Source organism: Hippopotamus amphibius, chromosome 14 (assembly GCF_030028045.1).
Source record: "Hippopotamus amphibius kiboko isolate mHipAmp2 chromosome 14, mHipAmp2.hap2, whole genome shotgun sequence".
Lineage (NCBI taxonomy): Eukaryota > Metazoa > Chordata > Mammalia > Artiodactyla > Hippopotamidae > Hippopotamus > Hippopotamus amphibius.
Window position 1 is genome coordinate 76,773,728 of NC_080199.1, and position 21,204 is coordinate 76,794,931.

At 49.7% G+C, this 21,204-nt stretch overlaps 1 protein-coding gene across 1 annotated transcript in view; it reads right to left on the reverse strand.

Moving 5' to 3' along the window:
* Window positions 1-21,204, reverse strand: part of LOC130835882 (phospholipid-transporting ATPase IB) — a 416,937-nt gene that overhangs the window by 42,662 nt on the left and 353,071 nt on the right. The window contains exons 33-34 of the mRNA XM_057707762.1: window positions 6,798-6,886; window positions 430-534 (exon numbers count right to left, since the gene is read on the reverse strand). Coding sequence (XP_057563745.1) covers window positions 430-534; window positions 6,798-6,886 — 194 coding nt within the window. The remainder of the gene's footprint in view (window positions 1-429; window positions 535-6,797; window positions 6,887-21,204) is intronic.

Below are 21,204 nucleotides of genomic sequence, written 5' to 3' on the forward strand. Positions count from 1 at the left end.
ACCCCAGGTATACCTGAAGTGAACTGTAACCAAATCTAGACGAATAACACACGTTCTTCAGCAGGCAAACCTTCAGGGCAGACACGCTTTAGTAAAATAACTGGGCCTGATAGCAAAAGGCTTGGCTTTTAAACGCTCTCTGCTAATATGGCCACACACAGAACTCCTCCACCTGAAGACTGCAATGCTCCTATTTGCGTTTTCTGCATGCGGGCTGTTTTCCCCACGTCCAGACCCCATAAAAACCCCCGTTTCCTCAGGGGGCCAGCCCAGGGACCCAAAAGTCAGATTTCACGTTGCCCCTGAGGGTGCAGTTTACATCTCACGCATCCCCTGCTCACACTGAACACAGAGAAGCAGAAAGGAAACCGGGAAGGAGACGCGGGAAACGGGCAGGGGATCCCGGGCGCACAGCCTGGGGCAGCCCACCTCTTCCCGTTGCTGTCCCGGAGCATGGCTCTTCCCATCACTTTGGACTTCATTTCCAGCTCCTGCACCTCCTCCAGCAGCGTTTTTTTGCAGGTGTGCTTGGCCCTGTGTCACGAGGGAAAGACAAGAAAGACATGACATGTGAACTTCACACAGCCGTGAAGATGGGCTGCTCCCCTCGTGGGCCACCTCGGATGCCCTCTGACCCAGACAGAGGCTTGGGGACACCTGGGAACATCGCTGTCCCTGTGCACGGCGAGGGCTCCCCCTCTGCACCCCGGGAAGCACCGCAAGTCCTGTAGGAGAGACTCAGGACAGGAGCGTCAGGAGCTGCTCACCCTGAGAGCTTCGGAGCTCTCTTGTCACTGCAGAGCTTCCCTGAGGCCCCCCACATCCAGATAGAAGCCCAGGGTTCCTGGAGAGTCATGGGTCTACCTCTAAAGCTTTTCACTGCAGGACCGAAAAACCCAGAAGATGCTCTAATCCTCACCCTGGTGGATGTATGCAGGTCCCTCCGGCTGTGCCCTGACCGTGAGATCAGGAGCCCAGGGAAGGGGGAACAGTCTCCGCTCTCCTTTTAGGGTGAAAAGAGCCACTGCCGCATCAGGATTGGGTGTTATGATGCCAGGGTTCACAGTCATCATGCCAAACCCTTGACCTGAAAGTCAGGTCAACACCAGTATCCAGGCACAGATTTCCTTTCTTCTCTTGCAGAAACTTACCATCATGGCCCACGTCCGCAGGCCTTGGTGGCGTGAAACAACGCACAGGGTAACAAAACAGGCCGGCCCTTCCAGCCGTGTAAACTGCAGATGGGCCCTCTTCCTGAACTGCAGGAAGAGCTACCTGCACCCTTTCCTGATTAAACTAAGGAATACCTTACAATGTTCCAATAAGTGTCTGATCGCAGAGGTCTTCCTCAAATTGAGATTAAACAGTGAGCAGCTGGTTGGAAACCACACAGGGGAAGAAAGGGCATTTAAGGAGATGCAGGTTAGAAACGGGAAAAGAAAAACTGTAAAAAAGCACAAGGGCCCTAACGGAGCAGCCCAGCGCAGCATTCCTTCTTCTGAAAAGCTTGTTAGCTTCTGTATGAGCGCATGTGGGGAGCCCACCAAGTACCAGGACGCAGAGACAGAATCACAACAAAACTGAGAGCATCTGCAAGGATGTGGGACAGGGTGATGGAACATTCTGGAGATGAGAGCTGTTCCACAGAATCATGTACTCCGATCCCTGCTCCACCTTTAAGGAAAGGAAGTCTGTGAAGACAGCACCCAGTCAGGCGCTGACATCCCAACATCTCCGATGGAGGATCCGAGCTGGGACTCTGTTTACGGGAAGGTCATTACTGCCCCCGGAGGAAACAAGAGAACCGAACCGCACAGGTTTTCACACATAATTCCTTAATGACGCCAGCAGCGTCCCGAGACTCAGGGGTGATAAAATACAGCAGCTCAAAGCGGAGACGGCGGAACTTCCGCTTAAACAAGACATGAGAAAACGTTTAACTTTTTGATGGAAAGGAGACAGAAAGACTGTGACCATTAATACTGTTCCACATGAATGAATACACTGAGCCCGAACGTCACCTGTGACCTCACGGGCTTCTGGGGCTGTAATGGATAAAAGCCAACTGGGTCAAGGGCCAGCCCCACTCCACGGGGTCCCCCCAGATACGTGGTCCCGGGGAGCGCATCTGGTTCGCCCCGGAGGATGAGCTTTCTCGCTCACTGTTCCAGGACTATCCTCACTCCGTCCATCATCCTCCCTCCCTCCGTCCCCTCATGCCCACAGAGCAAGCAGGGTTCATCCGCCCCCAGACCAGCCCCCAGTGTTATCCTCTGGGCTGGGGTGCTGGGGGAAGAGTGACATGAAGAAGTAGGCTTGGAACAGGAAGGCTGGACCACAGGGTGCAGAGCACTGGAAATCTACAGCTTGGGCCAAGAGAAAAGGAATCTGACCCACCGTGCTGAAGCTGCCGGGTTTTATTCAGTCACAAAATCTCCGGAGAGGGAAGTGACTTCAGTATCTTGATGCTACTGGGCGTTGTTCATGTTCCCAGTGGCTGAAAATGCATCCATGTCCCAGGTGGATACTATCCAATTTTATAGCATTAATATTTCCGCTAGGCTAGTTCCCGGGAGCCAGCCTGGGAACTTAACCAGCATGAGTGAACACGGCTGGTCCCTCTGCACAGAGCACTGCGATACGTACAGGCAATGCTAGCAATTTTAAACCGTTTTCTCAAGAACCTTTACCCAATAAGGCCTTACTTAGAGAACGGATTCTAAGACCTCCCCTGTCAAAGTCTGCATGTGAATCGACTAGAAGCTAACACGCAGAGGTTTCAAAAGACAGCCTCTAAGTGTTAGCCACTGGCGTGGAAATTGGATCTCACCACGAGCGGGGGCTGGGCTTGTTCTGAGTCACAGTCCATTACCTGTGGACAGCTGGTCCCCAGGGATCCAGGGCTGCTCACCCAACCCCACACCAAGAGGCCAGGTGATCACAGAAGGGGCAGGTGGGGGTGCTTAGCCCCTGTAAGAGAACGTGGCCACCCGCGGTGAGGCTTCACATCGATCAGAGGTATCTCCAGGTTGTTAAGGACTTTTGAAATAAATAAGCTGGCTTAGAATCTTGAACTTTTCATCTTCTTGTTTCTGAAACTTTTCTTCCTGGTCTCTTTCTTTCTTTTCTTACGGAAGGAGAGCAAGTCAGAAGGAAATGTTAAATTCTAAATGTGGATGAAAATGTAGATACAACGTGCTTTGAAAGAAATTCGTCTAGTTAGGTCTGTTTGTTTGTTTTTAAAATCAAGGCCTCATTGTACACAGAAATTTCTTATTACCTTTTATTTCCATTCAACTGCCTATCTGGGATTATAATAAGGAAATGAAGTCATTCTGGACTTGCTAAATGCACTGTGTGCCGACTGGTAAGGTACAAGATCTACAGTTAGATAAAAGGAAATGCATCCCTGTGTTCCGTGGCCTTGAGCTTTACATTATTCTCATAAGGCAACATTAATTTCTCCTCCATGAGTATAAGTACATGGCAGCGTACCTAAGAATGCTGTCATAGGTAAACATTTTGGAAGCATGTAAGCTAAAGGATATGAAAATAGTTCTGAGTAATTTAAGCTTCATGCGTCTAATAAAAATATTCATTAGCTAGGTATCACATATAATCAATCACTGATTTTAATAAAAGATGTGTTAGTTTGGTCCCTCATGAAAATTCTGGTTAAAGGATAACAGGGGGTATTTTACGGTGTCCAAATCAGACTCAAGATAGTCAATGGTAATGGATCTTTGTTCAGAAATTTGATAGACTTCATGGAAAAAATGACCCAATTACCTCATGCTGTTTGTGTATTTTTTTTTTTTCCTTACCCTTAGCAATGTAGGTCCTGAAATGGGAGAAACACTGGGCAAAGGAAGAGGGAAAACACAGGAAGACACAGCAAACCAGCAAGCACAGAAATGTACGTGAAAAGGCAGGCTTGCCTTCTGCTGGAATCTAAAAGCTCTTTCAAACTAGAGTTAGCCACCAAAACTCAAAACAAAAACCAAAAAACCTCACGATTGGTCCAAGGCAAGATGAAAGAGCCACAGCAAATCTACAGAAGGTTCCAGGCCCTGCCTCAAGCTGATTCATCACAGCTAAGCTCTCCAGCTGCTCCCTGATCCCCCATCACGTAACTCAGGCTCTTCTCTTGAGTCCAAGGTGCAGCCTAGCACATCACATGTCAAAAAACATTCCACAATTTGAACCAAACGACGGGCGATTTCCTGGACCATCAGGATGAATACGTTTGTTCAGTGTGCAGGAAGGAAAAACGGGACACGTTTTATGAAGCTGAAGAGAGAGAAACGACACGGCTGAGTATTGTGGCCTCATCAGAGGTACACAATTCATAATACACATGCCTTCTCTTCTTGGGAGAAGGCTCTGCATTTACTTGACTCAACAACAAATATTTCCGGCTGGGAGCATAACAGGAGATAAAACACGGGCCCCGGGATCCGGGCAAAATGTCCAAAGAAACTTGCCCAGTTCTTGTTTTGGAGGAGAGGGATAAGTATGGTTTAGACATTAACTGTACATCACAAAATGGGCAAATCCTTTGGGCAAACACTCCAGGTGAGAGGCAATCTACACCATCCTCCCTAGACCCCCAAATAAAATGACACAAAAATGCATTTTGGGAGATGTGTCTGGAATTGCGTGGGGCCCTTTCCTGCTCCTGAGAAGGGTGGTGCCCTGGGCCTTTGCTGGGCCCCTGCTCCTACCTCGCTGGCAAGCTCCTTAGAAAGAAAATGACTTTACCCCTCCTGTATGGTGGAGCTGGAAGCAGTGTTGTTTCGTGTATCCTTGTTAGAATGTAAACAGAGATAATTTTACAGGGCTGGGAAAACCCAAAACAAATCCTGTTTGAGGGAATAATCTGCTTCGTGGTGACTGGGAACTTTAACTTGGAATGTATTGGAAAAGATCCAGAAAACAGACGAGGAGGCAGAGACACTGTAAAGTGCAAACACTCTCTGAAATGGCAGAAAGGTATTTCTGCTAGTGTCTCACTTGGCAAATATCTGAATATCAACAAAATTTTTTTCATGACATTAATCGTTGAATTAAAACAGGCTGAGATTATGGATACCAAGGGTGGGGGGAGGGGGGGATGGATTGGGAGATTGGGATTGACATATATACAGTACTATGTATGTAACAGATAACTAATGAGAACCTACTGCAGAGCACAGGGAACTCTACTCAGTGCTCTGTGGTGACCTAAATGGGAAGGAAATCTAAAAAAGAGAGGCTGTATGTATATGTAGAGCTGATTCACTTTGCTGTATAGTAGAAACTAACACAACATTGTAAAACAAGTATACTCCAATAAAAATTTTGAAAAATAAATAAAATAGGCTGAGATTACTTTCTGATCAAATCCCTATTCTGTCACTATACACTGAAAAATGATCTGATGTAACCACATTCTATTTACCTAAAACTAACTTGATCCTGCAAAATGGAAGAAATGTGACAAGGAAATACATTGTGCCACGATTGGGGTGTGTCATGAGTGAGAATTGTAGAACTAACATTTGCTCTCAGTTCATTTATTAGATTAAGAAAACATTTTTCCTGGGCATCATAATTTCATTTCCTAGGATTCTGATTCTGCTATTCACAGAGCGCAGTTTCAGCAGATAAAATGGAAGCAGTGGTATATCAAGGCATTTAAGAAAGTAGGGTTACTTAATTTTCACTAACAGTTGTAAAACTTAGTGAAGAGAAGAAAAAAATAACACCCAAAATATGTGCTATAAAATTCTCTCTCTCCCCTTCGCTCTCTGCATTAGGTATCATTGGTTGTCAAGATAATGCCAAGAAGATTTTCTCAAAAACATCTTTAACTGTCAGGCAAGAACAATTCTCATTGAGTGTGGGAGGAAGGGAGACAGAAAAATGAAATCTGATGTCTTTTCTTGGAAGGACTGGAATAAAGTCTCAATTCTCTTCCTCAGGGGCCCCAAATACTTACGCTTTGCCTAAAGTAAAGCCAAGCTGGGAGTCTCGATTTTTAGGGAAGCTGGCAACTGCAGGAAGCATCAGGCCTTTCCCCAAACCAACTGGACCTCACTTGGAGTGTTCCATCTTTTCCTCGTGGATGAAGTACACTTACATCATCTTGCAACTTAGTAGCTTTTTTTACATGACACATAAGATACATAGGAAACAATAGATTTTGAAACATATAAACAAAAATTGAGCCTGAATTATTTCCTATCGAACCTATGTTATAATTTCGTCGTAGTGACTAATCTTCTCATAGACTTGTAAACTGACACTTCAGAAGAATTATATTCGAAGGATTCCTATTGGGAATTATTTGGAAAAATGAAGAATACCTGATTCTAAAAACTTGGTGATTTGAAATGACTTACACATACAAGCAATTTCCCTTTAAGCATGGGGTTTAAAGCCAGACTACATTTGTGATCATTCAGTGTTGCGTTTTAGATGGAAGGAGAAATGAATTTTGAGTTACGCTTCTTAAACCTGATGGAATGGATCTCTGCTTAGAAATTCTCCCTTATGATCGTGTATAAGCAACACCTCTCCTGACCTTCACAAAGCCTGACTCCTTTTTGACCATATTCTCATATCAAGGTGAAGCACAGGTTAAAAGAAAAAAAAAAAAAAAAAACAACCCAACATCCTTTATCCATTGTTGCAGGTGGCAGGAGACCTGTTTCTTCAGAAGTCTCGCAGCATCTAATACCCTACGGTGGGGCTCACTAAAGACTAACTGGAGGACACGGGACAAGACCTGGGGTACCACTTCATCTTTCACTTACGCTCTCCACGCCACATCTTCGATCAGACACGTGGTAGGAACCAGAAATAATCCCAGCCAGAAGTGCGCAGAGCTCAGGACCATAGTTGCCTGCAAGAAACAGAAGTGACATCTGCATGAATACTCTTTCAGAAAAAAAAAAAAAGACAGAGAGATGTAACTGAATCAGTGTAAGACGCCCATCACACGAAAGCAACAGAACATATTAAATTCAGTCAAAGTTGAAATACACACCCAGGAAGAACGTCAAGGGACTGGCGGGGTGCGTTCCCCACCGTGATCTCCATCAGCTCTTGTCTCCATCCTGACATTCTGACGAGTGTTGCCTCTCTCTCTTATAAAGAGCTTCAAGCCCCCCTCTGGTCAGAATGCTGTCCTAAATCCCTCCTATGGAGAAATGCTGGAGCCACTAGACTCCAGCGTAATAAACTTCACTCCACTAGGCGCCTTGCATCCGCCCACGTGTCCATCAGTTCCTGGTCCTTCACTGCTCGTTCGCTGATGTAAACAGCACCTGGTGCAGGGCAGAGCAGTTCTCAGCACCCAGAGGAGGAAGGTGAACGGGTTATGGTCCTTGCCTCCTAGGAACTTAACATGGGGTGGTGTCTCTGACATCACACATGGAATGGGTGTGTCCCGATCATATTCTCTGGGGCGGGGGGAAAGGAAGGCCAGAAGGCTGGGAAGACTTCTTAGCGACAGAGCGTGGGATGCGATACGAAGAGAAGCAGGATTTCAACAGCTAGAGGGGCGGAGGGAGGGCAGCCCCAGAACACAGCCTCCGATGAGACTCCCAGTTTCTGGGACAGGACACAGGGTCACAGAGAGGGGGAGGAGGCAGGAGAGGGTCTTAAGGGAGAGTTCCAGGGCAGAAGTCAGTTAGGGGAGGAGCTGAAAAGAGGGCTCAGGGCCAAAGCGGAGGGAGGTAGGGAGAGAGGTGAGTTTGCTCTGAACAGAAGTGGGGCTGGGAGGCAGAGTCCTTAAATTCTGTTTTGAGTGAGCAAGGCCAGAGCGCAGAGCTGGAGGCAACGGCCAGCTACCCAGACGAGGCCCGAAGTTGAAGTGTGACAGACGCCTTCAGCATGTTCACCGGTTTCTCTCTTCTGAGTTCTCAGCAATGGATTCTACTGCAGTGGGTGTGTTCTGCTCCAGCCCACGCCTAACCACGCCGGTCTCGCCCCTAAACCCCAGCACGTAGCCCTGTTTGTGGTGTCGGAAATGTATGACAACGAAACTGAGAAGCAGTGAGGTTTGGGCTAAAGTTGAACACCAACCCTGGCACCAGAGGACCTGCTTTCCTCTTCTAAAAGCAAGAGTACCAGCTTTCTGGAAGAGCAAGTTAAAACCTTAAAAATATGTGAGTACATCTTGCCCCATCCATTACACGTCTCGCAATTCATCCTGTGGATGTAAGTAAGAACATGGGTAAAGAAGCCAGTACAAGAGTATTCATGCAGTGCTGTGTCTCTCTCTCCTCCATTGTCAGGGGTGCTTCATGGAGAAAGGAGTTAATTCAGGAGAGTGGACTTCACAGTCAGGAAAACGTATCTGGGCTTGAAAATAATTTGCACACAAGATGGCCACTCACAGGCACAGCACGCGGACAGGAGCTGAAGCCGGAGCTCGGTGGGGTCGAAGCAGGTGTGGGGGGACACGGAGGGGTCTCGGGTCACCAGGCTTCCACTGCATCACAATTCCACGGATTCAGGCTTCCTGTGCTTCCTGACACTGCTCTGATGCAGGCTTTCCTGCTTCCCACCACAGGATCTCGTGGGGGTGCTTCTCAGTCTGCATCCCAGAATGGACAAGGAGGGTTCTCCCTGGGGACAGGGCCCCTGTGCTTCTCCTCCTCCCCCTAAGTCACAGTGAGCATCTTCCAGCGGAGCAGAGTTCTCTCCCCCAGGCAGCGGCCTTGTTGCTCTGGGGGGTTTCTCAGGAGCTGAGCAGGTAGTGCAGGGTGAGGACTTTGCGTTCAGACGGACCTGGGGCGGAACGGTGCCTCTAAGCTGTAGACGGTGACACGTGCACAGGTTCACTGCTCTCTACGTGCCTTAGTTTCCCCCGCTGAAGGACCAGGACAGCAGAAGCACCCCCCTCGTGGGGCTGTGGTACCCAGCAGACTGCCAGCCACGTTCACAGACCATCCATCTCACCAAACCCCCAGGAGCCCTGGGCCAAACCTTCAAGAACAAGCCCGTGCCTCTTCCCTCCTTGAAGCCCATCGTGCCTCCCCAGCCCCCAGCATCTGCACAGGGCCTTGTGCCGGTCTGGAAACAGCTTTGCCTGTAAAATGACTTAGAAGCAGCGCATGAGCTCAGGGGCTGGCGCATGGCACTGGCGTCTGAGCCCCAGCCAGCTGGCTGTGCTCCATCCCTCAGCTGCCTTCCCCGAGCAGAACAGTCCAGGGACCCCTCGAGGAGACATTTTCTCCACTGTTTTCTTTAACTCTGACAACTGCAACTGAAATTGAGCAGCAGCCCGTAGCCCCCCAGGGACTCCTTCTGCATTTTTTTCCCTCTCTCTCACTCTTGCTGTTACTTTTTACCGCTCATGCAACCAAAGTTTAGGTTGCTTTTTCTTTTTTTTTAAAACAGAAAACAAAAATGTTCTTGGGGAGAAAAGACTTGACTTCATAAAGAATTTATGATACCCAAATGAGGGCTGCAAACAATCCATCCTAAGGACCGAACTGAGAAATTAAAATTATACTTTCTACCTGTAAAGTTTATTTCTTTCATGAATCTAGAAACTTCACAGCAACAATCGATCTGCCTTACGCGCCCCGCCCCCCCACGCCCCCCGCGGTTTCGGAGACTCCTTATGTGCCAACCTCTCAGTCCCTTGGAGAGACACAGAGACGCAGGAGGCCCAGCCCTCCAAGGCTCTGTATCCACCCACTCGCAGAACGTAGGGCGTGTTGTTAAGATCGATGCACATAAGGACCCTGCGTCACCTCCAAATTCCCCACGAGGGTTTCCCAAATAATAGACATGCGTATTAGTAGCCGAAAACCAACCCTCCCACCTTCCAACTTTAATTAAGCGATACGACTGGCCTCAGGCACAAGTAAGAGGTGGGTTTTGGTTTCTGCTTCTCCTCTCTTCTATTAAACCTCTCTTCCTGGGTGCTCCACGTACATTATTTCTAAGCCCCACAAAAAGCCTGCAAGAGAAATACTAGTTGTTCCCATTTTACAGATGAGGCAACTAAGGCGCAGGGGTTAAGTGGCCAAGGTCACCTGATAAGGGGCTGAGTCAGGATGTGAACCCTGGTCTCCGACTCTAGAGCCAGGGCCTGTCCCATGGTCTGAGAGCCATGTTCTTAACAGACAGTGGCTTTCATGTCTACTGATAATTCACTAGTATTTTCTTTCCTATATTTGCTAGTGTTTCAATAACTTTTATTTTAATAAATTGCAATCCTTTAGATGCGTATAACCCAGCTTCCATTTTTAGCCCAGAAATCCTACTCTGACTTTTCCGTGCATAAATTAACTCCGCTGCAACCTTTCTGACCCTTGTCTTTTCCTATTCTGCTTAAAATGTAACATTTTTAAATGATGAATTTAGTAGCTGGGCTACTTCCCGGGAATGTGGGAGTTCCAGAGCACGATGCCATGTGCAGACCCAGGCGACAGGCATCATGACTCAGTAAGGCACAGGCTGCCACGTCTGGGGGCCCAGTTAACAGACACCACAGCACAGGTCCGTTAACCGACGGCCCAGAATCAGAGCAGCCCGTGGGTCCGCCGGGTCTCGCGGCCCTCACGACTCCTCGGTAGGAGGAGTCTTAGTAAGGTTGGTACCTATGTAGCAAAACCAACAACCCAGTCTTTACAGCAGCCTGGCTGGCATCGACAGGTTAGGAAATAATCATTTTTATAAAAAGGATGTAATCTGAGTGGGGAGAGGAGGCTTCCAGTGGATGGCCCAATAGTCCTCTAGAAATTTCCAGCTTCTAGAGGCTTAGCCTTACCTATACCGAAGGTCTTAGGACTCTGAGACTCTCCAGAGGGACAGAGCCTCCCCTGCGGGGACCATCTCAGACACACTTTACATTCAAGACACCCACCTGCAGCGAAGGCTCACAGTCCTCAAAGCCGGGCTAACAGAGGGCCCCCTTCCACGGCTCAGACCCTGCCCCTCAGACCCGACCCCGAGACTCAGCTCCTGGACACGAGGAATCCCAGTGACAACACTAGAAACCTAGTGGTCAGGAGTCCCACGCTGATGGGGGAGGAGGGCTCGCCGGCCCAGCTCTGCGCGTCTAGATGCAACACGTTCAATTCCACCTGCTTCACACCTCAGACACACGTCACTTCCAAGTGGATCAAAGACCTTCCGGTGAAAAGCAAAACCCTAACACGTTTAGGAGAAAACATGGGAGAATGTCTTATGACCGTGATGAGCTCTTAGAAAATGTGATACAAACAGCAGACACCATGCCGGAAAACAGAGGAGTCCGCATTACGATGGAAAGCTTTTGCACGGAAGGACACCATAAACAAAGGTGAAAGAAAAGCCACAGATGAAGAGATCTCCAACGTGTGTTCCAGTCCCAGTGACACGCACCCTCTGGGGAAACCCGCACGTGTCCGCAACCAGATGCAGGAACCTGCGGGGTGTCTGCTGCTGCATTTTTGGTGACTGACTCCCACCCCCACCGAACGTCAAACACTTAAATGTTTATCCACAGGAGAAGAAATACGTTTTGGCATATTTACATAACTGCAGACAGCGTGACAGTGAGGCAGCTACCCTTTTATCACGATAGATAGACTTCAAAAACCAGTCCTGAAAAACACCAAAGCAACCCAGACCTGAGGGGAAGGGTGTATGTGACACAATCTCAGTAACGTGTCAAAACCCTGAAAAACTCAACATTGCCTACTGCTTATATTTTCTATGGGTTTACACGTACACAATACACGCATGAAAACAGTAAACATGAAAGTAAGGAGCGTATTTCTAGTTCCAGGGGGATGAGGACGCAACAGCACGGCTAACATTTTTTTTCTTTTTTCTTTTCATAAAGATACGCAGCAAGTGGCATGTCAGTATCAGACCAGGCTGGGGATTTAACGCCACACCCTCTGTCTCTACATGTGACGTCTGTCGCCTGTTGAACAATTCCGCCCTGAGGCCCCATGAATGGCAGAGTACAGGGGGTCCCCAGGATGAAGTCACGAAGGTTCAGCTCAGTGTGTGCTGTGCTGGGACTACAGGGGAACAAGGGGGCCGGTCCTTGTCCTCTGCGGTGTTTGGGCTGCACGGGGCGGGGGGGGGGGGGGTCGCGAGGATCTGAGATCTGAGGCCACGTGGAGTGACACAGGTCCCACAAGAGAGACTGTGTGAGGCTGAGACCCTGCCCAGCAGCAGGAAGTGAGGAGCCCTCCAGCCCGAAGAAGAGAAGCAACAAAGATGCTGACGCAAGCCGTGGGAGCAGATTCCGCCAGAGAAAACGGGCCTGGGTTCAGGGCCTGTGTGGGAGGCGGGTCGAGCCTGCAAAGGATGGGAAGAGAGTGGGGCTGAGGATGTAGATCTCATTCAAGAGACGACAAAACGTCACAGACGGCGTCTGAGACAGGGGCCACTCCTCCACGGTCCAGCAAACAGAGGCCATCAGAGGGAGGGTGGGGTTGGGAAGGCCAGACGGGGGTCTCTGAAACAGCCAGGGGGACACAGGCGAGCCTGACGGGTCAGAGGGCAGCAGAGGGGGGCACAAGGGTGGGCACGGAGCCTCATGCAGAAGCAGGAGCCAGCACGGAAGGGGAAGGTGCGGCGCCAGGTTCTGAGGCTGAACGAGGCGGACTTTCAGACCGTTCTGGTTTTGGAGACAGCTGGGAGCTCACAATTATGACACCACGTGGAGGTGGAGGAGCTCGGCCACAACCACGAGGAAAGAGCCACAGATACCTGTGCCTGCTGTGTGCTCAGCCCTTCCCCCGATCTGCTCACTCCATCCTCCCCCAGCGCTGTGAGGCGGGCGCTGGGGTAACTCCCGGCTTACAGATGAGGGCGCTCGGGCAAGAAAGGTCTAGGGTTTGAACCTGTAATAGGGACGAAGCTTTGTATTCTACTACAAGTTAATGACTAAAGGGATGTGGCTTATAAGCTTAAATTCTACATAATGGTTCATTTCTGGGAACCCTGCTTCCCAGGTAATGAGCATTAAGCTAAAATACCTTTGTCCAGCTCACAGGAAACACCCTGACCAGGCCTGCCTGTGAACGACTGCAGGGAGGAAGAAACTAGCACATCCCCTCAGGAGGCTGAACCAGGACTTTACTCCCTCCCCTTCTAGCATAAAAGCAGCCTGAATTCTAACTCAGGCAACACCTTCTCTGGGACACGAGTCCAGCATCTTCTCAGTCTGCTGGTTTTCCCAGTAAAGTCGCTATCCCTTGTTCCAACAACTCATCTCTCTACTTTCTGGCCTGTTGTTGTGCAGGGAGCAGTACGACCTTGGACTTGCTAACAAACCCAGCCATCCGACCCCAGGGCCCACGCCCTCTCACACGGCAGGTGGGCTAGCCCTGTTTATTCGGGGGTCATTTGTACCCAGTGATAGGTGAACCTGTGGAAATACATGAAATCACAAAGAAAGGGGATGCTGGGTGCGGAAAGGCTTGAGGTTAGAGCCTGGGTGGTTCCTATACCAGGAGGTGGGGAGAAGGAGCCAGGGCTCAGTGACACCTTGGTACGGAGGGAGTCCAGGATGGAGCTGTGCTGTGAAGGTGGGAAGCTTTTAGGGACAGCAGGGGGAGGGTGCTGGGGGTGGGGGTACAGCCACATCATGAGGAAACGGGGGGAGGGCCGCGTGGAGCGTGTCCAGAAAGACGAGCTGGCTGTGGGGGAGCTGACGGGAAGAGAAAGAGCCGTGAGTGGTGAAAAGTCAAGAGGGGAGCGTGGAGAGCGGTCCCTGCGGAGTGCAGAGAGGGGATGATGTGGAAGGCGTGGCTTATGGAAGTTCAAGGGCCTATATTAACTCAGAGGTGCTGTGGATGGCCTTCCACGACCCACAGACACACACGGCTGCCTCACAATTGCCAAGAAACCACCCTCCCAGCTTCTCTGGTGAACAACCGACTTTGAGCGAAAGCCTATCTCCTCTTCCCTCCATCCTCGGGCTCCCAGGCTCCTGCGTGACGTGGGAAAGGAGCAGAAGACCCATCACGCATCCTGGTTGCACGTTTGCTCCCGTACTTACAACCGTAATTCAGATGGAACACACACACACGCACGCGTGTGCAGGCGTGAACGTTAACAGCACATCCCGGAACATGAAATACTACACATGTGCAGTGGGGCTAACGTACAGTTACTGCGGGATCCGTAAGTGTGTAATTTCCTGGCTTGGGTCTGTACAGCTTTCCAGACTCAACATTTTATTAACTTTTCCTTTAAACCAGCTATCTGTCTTTGGCTAGTATTCCCCATCGTCCTGGTGTGCATACTTCCAAGCTGAATATCGTGTTGTAAAAGTCTGTCCATTTCCTCTCATCTCTCTCAGTCCACCTGTATTTTTTACATTGAACCTCCTGGGCCTTCACCCTTTTTGGCTCTGTAAATTTAATTAACGTACTTCTAACATTCTTTACCAGGTCACTTGAAAATTTACATAAAACAGAGTCAATTTTTTCCATCACACTCTAATAGAAACACGTCATCTATGTTTCCCTTTCCCATATATTTCAATTTATCTTTTCAATACAGCTCCCCGAGTTTAAAGTCTTAGATACAATGGCAGAGGCATGCTTCTGACTGATTCTTCTACAGAGAGCCTACTGCATTTCCGCATCCTCCCATGCTAGAATGGGGGTTATTATGTAAATAACATGTGACAGCATTTGCTCTTCATAAAATCATCTAGACCTTTTTTTTTTTAAGAGCTCAGCACAGAGATTTGATTTGATTTTTCAGTTATACATATATCCTTTTTTGTATTCTTTTCCATTGTGGTTTATCACAGGATATTGAATAGAGTTTCCTGTGCTATACAGTAGGACCTTGTTTATCCATCCTGTACATACCAGTTTGCATCTGCTAATCCCAAACTCCCACTCCATCCCTCCCACACACACACCCCCTCCCGCTGGCAACCACAAGTCTGTTCTCTATGTCTGCGAGTCTGTTTCACAGATAAGTTCACTTGTGTTGTATTTTAGATTCCACATATAAGTGATATCTTTCGGTATCTCACACCTTCTTTTTTTATGTCTTTGTTCCCCTGAATATTGTTGAAGGCTCTGAGGGATTTCTTCTGCTTTTATAGAACTATCTTCTTATATTTCTATTAATTTTGGAGAAATGAAAATGTTTTCAGAGGAGAAACAATTGCAATAATTAGCTGCCTTTCCCATTTTTTTCAAAAACAAACCCAACGTGGCTACTTTGAGTCACTGTTAAAAAAAAAAGACATTCCTAGCTGATTGCATGGATGAATTCTAGTAATGCATTTGAGATTTTGAATAATACAATATTTATTGCAAGGATCCACTCTGTTATTCCTCATAGTTTTACTTGTTTACTCACTATGGCATTTCATACCCATGGCATACAATTTTATGTATCCTTTATCTTTTTCTTTAAAAACATTTATTAATAAGCTACCATCATTTCTTTGTTCTCCATGTTAACAACCTGCTTTCTCCCTGGCACAAACATTCACGTGTTTAGCCCCAGAAACAGCAACGTACATACTCCATTCTCGGAAAAAAAACAAAAAACTCAACTCTCTAAGTCAGTAACAGCTGAATGTACACCTTTGCCTGCAATTCTTTCTACTGAAATCCTTAATGGGCTATAAATAAGTTGGCAATGAAACCAAATGAGGAGAAAAATCTGAAAAAAACGCATTTTCTGAGTTCTATTCCTCTTAGAATCCTTATTTAAGTACTTTGCCTTATTTCTAAATTTTTCTTCGATGACCCTTACTGGTTGAGATGATTCTAATCTTAGCATCCCTTTTTTTCTGTGGCTCTTTAAATAACTTCGCTTTTTAAAAACCAATAACACTTACTGAAATGTACTGACCAACACAATTGAATTGCATGAGAAAGATCAAACTGGAGTTCACTAAACCCATGGCGTTACCTGGAAGCACCTAAGGTAATTGTCTTCTGGTTAGCTTTCCTCAGAGCAGCGCTAAGAAAGAGCTGAGGATCACAGGTGGTCCACGGAGCAGATGCTAAAACTGTCACCCACAGCACGGTACGCTCTGCACCTCTAACTCACAGGGTCTCGGGAAGCAGGCTGAGCGTTTAAACAATGGCACAAATACCGCCGGTGGAGCAGCGGGACAGCGGGACTTCAGGATGGCAGGGAGAAACAGCTCTGCGTTATACTGGGCTAAATCAAGCCCAGCCTTGGAGGAATTTTCCTGGAAGCTGGGTGGGGGATGGGCAGCCAACCTTCCAGGCCTCGGCCAACTGCCTCCCAGTGACTCACGTGGAATCAGAGGGTCCTACGCTGACGCCTCAGTGTCACGGTACCACTCATCGATTCACAGATTAGGGTTTTAATGAGTATCTGTGGGATGAGGGTTTCTTCCCTTCTCCGTTCAGCTGGACTTGAAGATGATGGACGATTTCTCTTTCAGTCCAAGGACACCAGGAGCACGTGTGCTTGGTGTTCTGCTCTGCAGGCCCAGTGAGGCTTACTTCCTAGGACTTCTCACTGCAGGTTCAGCGGGGCCTGTCCGCGTCCCCACAATGAATTACTTCTGCAGATGTTCGGGCCCACGGCCTCCCCGAATCCTCCCAGCTAATCCCCAACATCTGTTCTGTGTCCAGTGCCGACCAGAGTGAGAACTGGCAAGTCCCGGCCGTCAGCCTCGCACAGCGGAGCCGACAGGCGCACGCGGCGTCAGCCCTGTGATTCCAGCTGAACACGCCGGACGCGGCGAGGCTCTTGTTTAAACCATTTGCGATGCAGAGGAAACACCTGTTTAGAACTTGTCCAAAATAAACGCGGGGTGAGCATTCCGAGGGCTTGGGCGGACAGCCGCAGGGACGGTTACAGAGCTCGGGGTCCTTGGGTGTGCCAGCCTGACGATGCTCCACCTGAGGCTGGTCTGGGTCTTGTTCCTCTCTGGGTGACGTGCTAAACTTCATGAGATCCACAGCTTCAACCTCAACCAAATGTCCCATGTTACCTGATTTGGGGCGCAAGCCTAATACCTTTCACTATAAAAAAGTAAAACAGAGTGTGCTGGTTTTAACAGGATGCTCCATTTATATGGAGAGGATGTGACCCTGACATGAACCTCTTCAGCAGTGCATCTCTCTAAAGGGGACGCTCAGCCCCACTTCACCCAGCCCGCGGTCCAGCTGGGGACGGTCGCCCGACTCCTCAAGGGTTCCTCATCAGCGGAGATGGTGTGTTTTACTTATCCACAGTATTGTTTTGTTCCAAATGCATCCAAGGTGGGATAACAAGTAAATAGCAAACAAAAAAATAAGGCAACACAACTGAACATGAGTATCAAATGAGACAACATCTCCTTCAGCTGGGCAACCCGCCTAATCCCCCCCAGTTAACACGGTGAATTGAATGACGAAGTGACAATGTCCTTGAGCCCAAATGCACGCGTCTGTAAAATGTGTTTGTTTCTTTGTTGGCCTTTGCTCACCTTGTTCTGTCAGCGAACAGTACCTGCCTCTGCTGTTGTTCTGACTGTGAGAATCCTCCTTGCTCCTTCAACAGTCAGTTCACGGATCCTCCCCTCAGCTTCTCCAGGCAGAACGACTCGCTTCCTCCCCCGTATCCTTCTGTAACGGTAACGATTCTATGGCTGCCATTTTCTGAGTGACTAGCGTTTGTTGGGTGCTGTCCTGGTCACTTGCCGTCCCTAAGTTCATACACGGACGGCCCTACAGCAGCAGCGTTAGGCTCTGCGTCACAGATGTGGAAGGTTTGGTTCACAGAGGTCCCGTGACCTTCCTCTGGCCCCGCGTTCAGGAGCACCACCGGGTCCAGGTCTGCAGACCCCAGAGGGCACCGCCTTTCCACCGTCCTTGTGACTCTGCTTCACGCTCAAGGATACTGCGCTGTTTCTTCACCTTCTTCCTTAGACAGAAAGCCTCCTGATGGCAGACGTGTGTTCTCTACACCCGCGTCCTCAGCGGCTGACGTCAGAGGCGGCCACTTACTCACAGGTTTACTGGAGACAATGAAGGAGAAACCCCTCTGACAGGAGCCAGCCACAGAGACTAGGCACGTACTCGACCGATTCTACACTGCTGGCCTGACGGGGGTGTGGCCCACGAGTACCACCCAGGTACCACCTGTTCCTAAACCTTTAGCAACGGACACCAAGTATTTTCATCCAGACTCAAGGATTTTTGTTGGTATCAGGCAAACCTCCCCCTTCGGGTGGCTCTCCAGCACCTAGATCAGGTGAGGCTTCAGCGCGTGGGTCCACGTTGAGCCGCCGGCTGAGGAGCGACGCGCTCCGAGGGGCTGGCAGTGTGCTCACTCTCAGGCCGGACCGCCCCAGCCCGGGGGACACGGCTGCTGGCCTGCAGGTGCCACCGGGGCTGCGATTCCGGCACGAATCGCCCTGGAGGCCCCGCTCGGAGCCTGACTTCAGAGTGAGGGCCCCATCACGTACCCACCACCTGGCCCCAGCAGCTGAACGTCTGCAGGCGTCCTTGCCACGTAGGAGGTCTGCCGGGCAGGCCGGTCACGTGGACATACGCCACTGCCCTCGGCTGGCCTGTGCCACGCGTGGAGCCTCTCCTGTGACCCTGAGGCCCTCTTAGGTTGGGTGAGCTCTGGAGCTTTGGGGGGAATCTAAGTGCACAGCCCTTCCTGGGTCCACTGGCTGCAGCAACAGGGTGTCCTGCCTGTGTCCTTGGATAAGCACAACAACGGCTGCCACTTCACACGCAGCCTGAGCCGGGTGTCCCGCGAAGTCCTCGGACACAAATTCCTTATGAATGAACACAGCAAACCCCGTGACGCGGGCGCAGTTTCCACTGCCGCAACCCTCCTCTGGCAGATGACACAGCAAAGCATAAATGATGGTGACTTGTCTAAAGTCACACTCACAAGAGGTGGTCCAGCTGGGAGACCCCGTGCTCTGAACCGTGAGCTACGCTGCCTCTCAGGCAACCCTGTGTCTTATTAAAGCAAAGGCCTTCCGGGAAAAGCAGGAAAGGAATCCAAGGTTGGGACTGCCAAACCAGGCATAAAGGCTGGGCTGGCCCCGCCGCGTAACCCGGCATCAGCGGAAGGAAAGCTGAGTACACAGAAGTCAGAGTAAACGTTCACGTACGGCTCAGAATGACGCACTGGGAGTGGGGAAACCTAACCAAGAGGATGAAAAGTGACATGTGGGGGGCACGAAATATGGTTCCTTCAGCTCTAAAGCCCATGACTGACTTCCCCAGCAGGCTTCAAGCCATCCAAACAGCCAAGACAAATCCTATCAGCATACTTAATGGAATAATCCAGATTCTGCTTCCTTGGGTTTGTGAGGCATCAAAACAGCTCCTTTCTGTGCTTACTCTGGCGGCCCCGCAGTTTTAATGAAGCCTCCCAAGGCTCGCAAGCATATTAAAATCACGCGGAAAGAGAGCCCCGTGGCCTCTGATGCCAAGGACCAGAAGGTGCAGGTCTTCCGGTCCGATCTCTGCTCAGGCGGTCTCAGCGGATGCTCAGCGTCAACCCGGAGGAAGAATTCTCCATTTATTTTCCCTTGTGGGGCGGGGCCCGTGACTACTCAAGTGATGAAAAGGCTTCTTTCTCGTGGGAAGCTGCAGCGAGACAGGTGCCGGGAGGCCCCCGGCGGGCTGGGGTTTCCCTTTGGCCCATCCTGGGAGAAGGGGTGACGGTGGGCCCCTGCCCTCTCTCCGCACGGCATCCACCCACCACTGGTCCCACTCTTTTTCTGCTGTAGCGGAAGGAAGTCACGTCACGCCACCTCCACGGCTGCATCTTCATTTTGGCGCTCATCCTGTGTGGTCCAGAAATGGTGACTGGTCTCCGCTCCTGCACGACCAGGTGAGATTCTGGGGGAGACTGTGTCTCGTGGGTCTCCCCGGGTAGATGCCCTGGATACACCCCCTCCTTCACCTGGCCTTTAAAGATGCTTTGCTGAAACCCCTCAGGGAGTTGAGGGTTTTCCTGAGCACCAGCCGCCCCTTCTCCTTGCCCGGCCCTGCGATAAACTTCTCTTTGCTCCAGACTCTGACGTTTCAGTTCGTTTGGCTTCACTGTGCGTTGGGCACAGGAACTTGCGTCGGGTAACATGGGCTACTCTCTCAACAAGCCTGGGAGTGAAGAAGGGTGCAGAGTAACTTATGGGGCAGAGGCCGAGGACAGGAAGATGCCTGCAGAGCTCACGGTAGCGAGAAAGCCAGTCAAGACAGGCAAATTAAAAACGTACAGGAAGTGCCCGTTTAGGCATGGTTTTTATATTTGTTTTGTTTTGGGAAGAGGGAGTATCAGTTAGGTTGTGTGTGTGTGTGTGTGTGTGTAACTAAAAATTCAACTAACTGTGGCTCAAACAACACACAGTGGCTGATTTTGCTTTTTCTCCCCAATTACTTCTGCAAGAAGGTATCTGCTCCTCCATGCTCCAGAGAACCCAGGCTCCTCCCGTCCTTCGGCACTGCCACCCTCAGGGTTGGCTTTCTTCTCCTCTCACCTGTGGCCTCGTGGCCCCAAGACGGTGGCAGTAGTACTAGACACTCCACCTGCCTTCCAGGAGGGACGCGGAGGCAGCCAGCCAGCTCCCCTGGTGATGGAAGGCCCTGGCTGACTTCCCTAGTGCCTACTGGCTACATCCGGCTCACAGGGCCACCTCCAGACACTAGGGAGGCTGGCCACCCAGAGGTGTGTCCTCTTAGCATCCTTAGTGGGAAGTGGTGGGGACAAAAGAGGGTGCTGATGGCACCTGAGTCAGCCATGCGGATGCAGATGGTGAGCTGGGGAAGAGCCTTAGCGCCTGAGAGCCATCACAGGGTTCCTGAGAAAGCAGGTGAAAACACATGATCCAGAGGAGTTCTGAGAAAGAGAAACACGAAATTGAAGGTGGTGACAGCTCAGCCACCAGTGTGGAGCACGCGACTGTCCTCTGATAGAGCACGAGTGAGAGCGGGCAGGAGAGAAGCGGTGACCTTAGGAATGTCCCACTGTGCAACACGGTGGAGCATCTGTCCACACAAAGCGGGACCCACCGGGCTTGACTTTATTGAAACACCACTTCTGATATTGATTTCCTTTTAACTATTTAGAATAATCATTTTATTTTTCTTAAAAGGTTGGCTTTCAAATTTGTGGGAAGTTCTTGCTCTTTATTCCTTTAAATATTTAAGGGATTGGTTGAGCTAATTTTAGGGTATAAATATCATCGTAGGCTTAAAGTAAAGAAAGGAGAGAGGACAGAGAAATACTGTCACC